At 45.1% G+C, this 8,450-nt stretch overlaps 1 protein-coding gene across 1 annotated transcript in view; it reads right to left on the bottom strand.

Moving 5' to 3' along the window:
* Positions 1-470: 470 nt before the first annotated feature.
* Positions 471-8,450, bottom strand: part of WNT3 (Wnt family member 3) — a 9,153-nt gene continuing 1,173 nt past the window's right edge. The window contains exons 2-4 of the mRNA XM_018568997.1: positions 4,553-4,794; positions 1,740-2,005; positions 471-952 (exon numbers count right to left, since the gene is read on the bottom strand). Coding sequence (XP_018424499.1) covers positions 473-952; positions 1,740-2,005; positions 4,553-4,794 — 988 coding nt within the window. The 3' untranslated portion in view covers positions 471-472. The remainder of the gene's footprint in view (positions 953-1,739; positions 2,006-4,552; positions 4,795-8,450) is intronic.

The raw sequence follows: 8,450 nt of genomic DNA, 5'->3' as shown, positions 1-8,450 counted from the left end.
TAGTCGGTAACTACACCTAGACTTCTATGTATGGAGACTGCTGAACAGCCAGTGATGATCAGATCAGCAGAATAAGTCTGGAGGCATTATGGGACATTCTGTAATCCTGACCACATATTATAAATGTGCAGACACAAAGGAAATGTGTGCGAGGAGCCTCTGATGGAAGCAGAGGCATGCCGACAGCATTCACAGTGATGCCCAATAGTCTTCGTACTCTGCAACCTGCAAATCAGACAATGGCAGAGCGCAGTGTCCTTCAGGGGATAAGAAGTTATTTGAGAGACAGAAAGAGGACATCCCATTGCTGAACACTTCTTCTAAATGCCAGCTGCCTGGCTGTCTGTCTCTGGCTTGACTACACTGAGATTCACTGACCTGGAAGAAGCATGCACTCTGATCCGCTTAATTGCTATGATTCATAAAGCAGTGAAGCCAGAGAAGTGGCATTTTCTAAGTGGTGGTACCTGTGTCACTTGCAGGTGTGCACGTCATAGATGCGCACGCATTCCTGGCAGCTGACATAACAGCACCAGTGGAAGATGCAGTGGCATTTCTCTTTGCGTTTCTCAGTGCGGGTGTTGTGGCCTCTTCCACAGCACAGCAGATCACAGCCGTCTATCCCGTGGGATGTCACGTTGCAGGAACGTCCCCGTGTCCCGAAGGAGCCAGTCTCTGGGTTAGGTTCACAGAAGTTGGGGGATGTCTCATAGTACACAAGATCCCTCTCAGTGGGAGGTTTGAAGAGAGAGTATTTGGCCCGCAGGGTTTCCACCCATCCTCGCGCCTCCCGATGTTTCTCCACGGCCATCTCAGAGGCACTGTCGTACTTATCCTTCAAATGGTCACCGATGGCTCGGAAATCTGGCTGGGACCACCAGCAGGTCTTCACCTCACAGCTGCCAGACAGGCCGTGGCACTTGCATTTCAGGTGCATGTGGTCCAGGATGGTCTGTGAAAGGAAAGGTACAAGCACAGCATATTAAGTCTAAGAAACACAAATCCTGCTTGCCACTTCTACAATCTGAGGAACTTCTTCCCACTCAAGCTTTCATCACAGCCAGCTTCCCCCAGACATGTTATACATCTCCTCATATATGTCAGTGCCAATGTACTTCTCCAGTACGACACGTGAAGCTACCTATACCTGTACGCTTATGAAATGTCACTGGTCAAGTGTACCGCAGCTCATCACACACTTGTAAAGCTGAACGTCATTTCCAATATTCATTAACTTTTTTTCAAAAGCAGCTAATACAAGTAGCCGTCTATGACTTGTTGTTATCAGCTTCTAGCAGTCTGACAGCAGAGCTTAGACTGGTAGCAGCACAAAGAGCCAAACAGTGGTGCTTCAGTGTGGTCATGTGTTAACAAGGAGGAGAGAGCTGAGCTCATCAGCCTGCTGCTTCTCCAATCATTGTGCAGCGACAAGTGTAAGAGTAAGTATAACATCATTATGCATGTATTGGCCTTTTGCTGCACTTTGCAGCACACAGAGCAGTGCAATTCCAGCTGCAGGTATTTGTACACTTCCATTTACAAATGCTGCATGTATTACAGAGCTGTATGTACTGCATGCTTTTCTATCTTTTGCCCAGACATTAAAAAGGAACCTGTTCTTGTTCTTTATGTCTCAGTGTATGATTCTTTTCTAGCCAGAGAACCTGTATGTTCTGCTATTTTCTAACAGCTTAGTGCCCCACAATCCCCAGATTGTTACAGCGGTGCGTTTCTCTTACCGCCCTTCCTGCCTCATTATTGTGCCTATTCATGGCCGATCTGGCATCTGGTCTGTTCTCTCTGGCATCAGCAAATTCTCGGGACACCAGGACCCCAAAGTCTGCGTCTTCACTGCAGCCGCCCCACTTCCAGCCGTCGCCTGATGAGCCTTTGTGGTGGGAGTCACAGCCGCAGATGGTGGAGCTGCCCTCTGCACAGGACCGGGTCACAGCAAAGGCCACTCCAGCTGAAGCGATGGCGTGAACAAAGGCCGACTCCCGTGTGGCTGCAGGAGACAAATAGAAGGCACACACTGTTACATGTGCTGTGATACCAACATATTTATATTGTGGTTACATCACTATTAGTTCAGAAACACAAATGGGAAATATTGCAGGACGACACTAATGAAGTAGCAGGACGTGGTGGAATAATGGACAGCTTGGGAAATCACCATGTACAGCCAAGTACAACTTTTACCTACTAAGGGCAGCTGACAGGGGACCACAGCATGTGCAGCGACCTTCGCACAGCCTATGGAACGCACAATGATCACGGTTTGCTTTTATTTCTTCCTCCAGGCCTGCTCACCTTTTTTGTCACAGGATTGTCATCACTCAGCATTACTGGTATATGATTGAGCTGAGTGCGTTTGATATTACACATCTATAATGGCAGATATTTAGTGCAATATACAGTCGGGGGGAATTTATCTTAACTGGAGTAGACAAAATTTGGAGCAGTTGCCCAGGGCAACCAATCAGCTTCTCTCTTCGGTTTGTTCAGTTAAGATTTGAAAAGGAAAGGTACAAGCCGATTGGTTGTCATGCACAGCTGCTCCAGATTTTGTCTGCTCCAGTTTTGATAAATTCCCCAGTAAACTGTATTTACTTCAGTCCCTGTCCTCAAGGAGCTTACACTTCCTCAAGGAGCTTACACTCTAAGGTCCCAATCTCACTTACATACAAGGACAATTTAGATAGAAGCCAATTAAACTTCCAGCAAGTGGGAAGGAAAAACACACACACAGAAAATCTGCACCCTCCGTACAGAGCCAATCAGAAGGCGGTTTTAAAGATTACAGAAGAGGATCCCTACAGAGCCAATGAGGAGGTGGTTTTAGAGGGTACAGGAAGGGATCGGTACAGAGCCAATGAGAAAAGGAGGTTTTGGCGGGTACAGGAAGGAATCCATACAGAGCCAACGAGAAGGCGGCATTGGAGGGCGCGGGAGAAGATCTGTACAGAACCAATAAGGAGACGCACCATCCAAGACCTCCTTCTCATTGGCTTTATACAGACCATCTCCTGTATCATTCTCCTCACACAGGACACACACAGCATTACACGGAGTCACTACTAAAAATGATCTTTTTCCCAGATATGTTGGCAGGATGTGCATGCAGGCAGGTGAGAAAGCCAGCACATGAGAAGAAAATGTTGGCAACAGAAGAAAAGTATTCCTTTTTTGTAATTTGTATCCACCTAAAAATGTCTCGGTGCCTCTTCTTGCTGAGAGATGTGCCCTGCTATGTCCCAAGCACAGACTGCAGAGAGCCGAGTTTAAACTTCGGAGCGTGAGCTGTGTTGCTGGAGCAGAGAAGTCTGGGTATTACAGTGCAGATCTATGCATCACGCAGTAAAGGGATTAATCCTCTTATTAAAAAGATCTCCCTCCTCTTCCCAGTGTGGCCAGTTACCTGCTGGGACGCTCAATCCCCTTTTGTGTTCTGGTGTCACAGTGTATTAGTGACATAATGATGGACGTCCCTGGGACCCGCGTGTGACCAGACTGCCATTTCTCTGCCGATCCGTAGCAACAGGCAACTCTGCGCAGACTGCTCGCTGTCCCCTGCTTGTGGGGGGGGGGACAGCGAAAGGGCGTGTGAATGGTCCTGGAGTCCTGCTGGGCCCAGAGCCCCTCTCAGCCTCTCAGTGGGGAGGAGGCTTAAAACTCCTTTCATTCTGCACTAAGCCCATTTCACTCATTCAGCCAGTGTTACCGAGCCGCCAGCCTCCGTGAGAGCAAAACCTGCATGCCGCTATCTCTGGGAACCTGCTCCCCTCTCAGCCTGGGACTGTGCTCTGTAGCCAGGATAAACCTATTCCTCAGCTATATAGATGTATAGATATTTATTGCTCAAGCCAGTATGCAAAAACCGTAAATATCCTTCATTCACACAAGTCATGTTATATTCATGTTCTGAAGAAAATTGATGGCCCGGATGTTGCAATCTCATCTACATTTGGATCAGATCATCCTAAAGTCCATCAACATTTTCTATGCTAAGTTGTAATTTATTTATTACCCATTAGTACCAATAGTCTATTCAGAATAGAGAACTGCACCCTAAGAATGAACATATACACCACCCATGAGTTGGTGTGCATAGTTCAGGATAATAGCTGCGCTGCACTGCTAAGCAAATAGCACAGCATGCATGTATGTATTGGATGCTCCGTCCTACACATATAATCACAAACTATGCACAGAAATATGTATTATAACTAGGGATGCACCGATACCAGTGCCGATACTAGGCATTTACATGAGAACTACCAGAGTTTCAGCAGTTGCAGCTGGGACCGGGCCCTGGCGCCCCACCACTGATGTCATTAGTCTGTATTGGTCATTAGTCTGTATTGGTTTAGAAAAACTGTCACATGACAATACACAAAAATGTATCAGTACTTGTGTCTGTGAGGACTTGGACAAGTATCGGTTCTTGTATCTGTGAGGACACCTGATGTATATAAACAGCACATATTGGATTTTCTGCAGTTCTGGTAAGTGTGAGAACAGCACGGCTTTGGTTAGGACACCGGCCAAATACCTTTATCCAGCACTGGTCCGAAGATGGCGAGACTGTCATGGATGGTGGTGCAGTTCCAGCGCCTGCCTCTGAATTGGTGTTGGCACTCCTGGATTCCCAGCTTCACCCCTTCTGCCACACTTGGCATGATCTCAATGTAATTCCGGCAGAATCGCATCTGCTTGGGCACCAGTCCTGGTATGGATCCACAGAGAATGGGCTGTGAGCTGAGGGAACTGTACTGCTGCCCCAGTGCCAAAGACCTGTGGCGTAGACAAAGAAACAGATCAAGAGTCAGTCAGATCAAGAGTCAGTCAGATCAAGAGTCAGTCAGATCAAGAGTCAGTCAGATCAAGAGTCAGTCAGATCAAGAGTCAGTCAGATCAAGAGTCAGTCAGATCATCCCATGGTCCCTGGTCTCATACAAGTGCTCCAATAACACTGCACTGAGATCTGTTCCCCATGGTCCCTGGTCTCATACAAGTGCTCCAATAACACTGCACTGAGATCTGTTCCCCATGGTCCCTGGTCTCATACAAGTGCTCCAATAACACTGCACTGAGATCTGTTCCCCATGGTCCCTGGCCTCATACAAGTGCTCCAATAACACTGCACTGAGATCTGTTCCCCATGGTCCCTGGTCTCCTACAAGTGCTTCAATACAACTGAACTAAGACCTGTTCCCCAGGACCCACCCCCCACAAGATGTATTGATTCAAGATGGAACTGCTATTGTGTAAAAGTACCAGTGACTTGTCTGGCCTATAGCACCTTTATTTGTAGATTTCCCAGCTATAGGTTGTATAAGTGACACAGTTCCTGACCGCTCAGATGAAGACAAAGTGATAAGGAGTTGTTGGAGTTGATTGTGGCCTTACTAAGCCATGACTTAACAAGTGGTCTCATGATATTGTATTCATATCTGATCCCCAATGTCCTTGGTCTTTAACTCCTCTTCAAATGACATCCCAGGCTCTTATGTCCCAAGACTAACCTTGCGATAAATAACTTTGAGGATTTGTGTTTCTCTAGGAAGCGGACACACTCCATGCATTGGTGAGTCTCCTCTTCTGTTCCTCGGGGAGACCTCATTACAAAGGACTTAAGACCCCCATATCCTCATCATCGCTCACCCAGACAGAGCCACACCAGACAATACTGCTCATCCTATAGCCTAATCCTCAAACAATACAAGAGATTAAGATGCCCCGGATATTACCTAGTGGTAACTTATTCCAGGTCGTCCAGCTGGGTACCAGCGTAATCCTCCTTGGGCAGACAAATGTCAATGGACCAATGCGCTACAATGACTCAAACACTGCCCAGATATTCAATATAAATTGGTGAGAAAAAAGCCACATCACAACTTTATTTCAATGTAGCAACCATGGCTACCTAATCCATACGGCAAGCACCCTTTATAAAAGGGAGAACAATGGGAAGTCAATCAAACCCTTTACATAGGATATTAATATCTGTTCTGACTTCCGAATGATTTCAGGACTCAATAACTGGCCACTGCTAAATGGAAGAGCAGGGCAAAAGGAGAACGGAGAGGTTGCCTATAGCAACCAGATTCCAGCTAACATTTTTTGTTCATGGATCACTTTTTATAAAATGTATCACTTTAGGCAACAGGCCTGCTCTGGTTGGTTGTGCACCATGTAACATATTTACACATATAATGGTAGTGTGAGAAACTCTGCAACAGAACACAGACAGAAATGCATCATTTATTATTATTATTCTTTAGGGGAAGGCTAGGACCCCCTGTTTTGTCCTCACTTCCCATCTGGTGCATCTGTTGTCACTGGGACAGGAAGTCAGGGGAACCTTTCCAATGGAGCATGGGATACCAGTAAAAGGGTTCTAATCCTTCACCCTCTCTATCCAAAATTAAACAGATTTTTTTTTGGCCATTTGGCTGTTTTGGCCGAGCTCACACTTTAAGAACCTAACCATGCACTCTGCTGTATATGTCCCTGAATTGCCATGCACACTGCAATATATGAAAATAGTTTATCACATGTGCTGTCATTTATTCCCTGAGACAATTTAACATTTAAAATGTGAGCCCACTGATGCTTGTGCTTTGCATGGATACAAATAGGTTGAATCGACCAATCGTCTGCTTACATATCACAGGGACTGAGATGGTGCCATGTCTGAAGCTGGTTTCCTCATATATATATATATATTTTTACAGGTATTTATACACCGCTTTACATCGTGCCCATTCACACGAGTCCCTGCTCTAAAGGAACTTACAATCTAAGGTCCCTATCTCACATACATACAGGGCCACTTTAGACAGGAGCCAACTAACTTACCAGCATGTCTTTGTTTTGTGGAAGCAACCCAGAGTACTCAGAGGAAACCCACGCAAGCACAGGGAGAACATGCAAACTCCTTACAGATGGTGACCTGGCCGGGATTTGAAACGGGGACCCCCAGTGCTACAAGGCAGAAGTGCTAACCACTACGCCACTGTGCATCACCTGCCAGCATGACTATGGGGTCCAGGTTCCCTGACATGGGTCATATTATTTTACCCCATTGAAGGTGTGATCGTCCTTCTAGCGTAACAGCAGGAATGAGAATCCAAAGAAAGGAGCGCAAAACTGAGAAATCCGGTCTCACCAATAAAGTTATTTAGACACATAAGAATATATTGTAGGTTACGCAACCTACCAGCATTCAAACATATCTGAAATATCAAATTTTACTTGATCCCAAAATGACTTAAAGGTTCAGTCCATTCCAAGTTAATATTTTAGTTATAGATGTAACCTAGTGGGCTGAATCAGCCTGTGGATTCTTGTATTTCATAGAGCCTTTATTAGCAAGATCCTCATGCCAAAATTCCAAACTCTGTTCCTCTCCACCTTTGAATTGTGGCTCTTCACACCCAGCTTTGTGTGTTCCACCTCCTCCTGTAGCATTCTTCATAATATAAAATAAATGTAAAAATGCAACACGGAGAGTGGGAACAGTTCATCATGGCCACAGCAGGTCTGCAAACCCAGTAACTGTAGCATAAGCATGCCGCCTAACGGATATAAAGGACTATCAGGTGATTTAATGCTCCAGCATTTACCAAACACTGAAATATCAGCTTTGGGTGGTCTAACCTTTAAATATCTGAAGCCACACAACTATAGAGCTGTTCTGTCCAAGAATATGAAGGGAAAACGGGTTATAAAGCAATAAGGAGGCCAGGAGCATAATAAAGAAAATGAATATATAATACTAGAACAAATCTCTCAAGCTAATACAGGACGGTGAAATCGCACTATTCCAACTCCGGTCTACCAGAATCTATACTAGGCCAGGAAAACGCTCTCATCTCTATGAACGCAATGCCAATTCCGGATACAAAGAACATATTTCTGTGTAGGAGTGAAAACCTTCCAAGCCCAGCCAGTGCTCTCCATTGAAACATAATAGCTGGTGCAATCTATTGACTTTCACATGGGGAGGAAACATAAATCCGAATAAAATATTAATAGAAAATATATGATAAAATGTACCGTTATTGTTCCCACTGCGAATATCTACAAAGACATTTCAGTCTGAACACAACAGACATTCAGAGAGGCAGACAGACCACCACATATGGACAGAACAAATCTTAAAGGGGTGGGGCTATGCTGTAATCCTGTGGAGGTTATGATGTGAATATTGGAAATATCCAACATCGCCTATAGCAAACATTACCATACGATACCACATGGATCTTTATGATACCACATGGATCTTTAAAAGGACACGAATATATCAAATGTGATAAACTAATCATTGTATGTGCAGAACACATTACAGTATTATTCCTATTATTATTTACAATGTCTTTCACATTTAAATTCACATCCAGCAAAAGTGACAGTGACAGAGGCTGGGGTCAAAAGAAAGGGGGGGG

Source organism: Nanorana parkeri, unplaced genomic scaffold (assembly GCF_000935625.1).
Source record: "Nanorana parkeri isolate BGI_ZX_2015 unplaced genomic scaffold, ASM93562v1 scaffold1272, whole genome shotgun sequence".
NCBI classification, from domain to species: Eukaryota; Metazoa; Chordata; class Amphibia; order Anura; family Dicroglossidae; genus Nanorana; species Nanorana parkeri.
The sequence above is the reverse complement of the archived record's forward strand: the minus strand, read 5'-3'. Positions and strand labels throughout refer to the sequence as shown.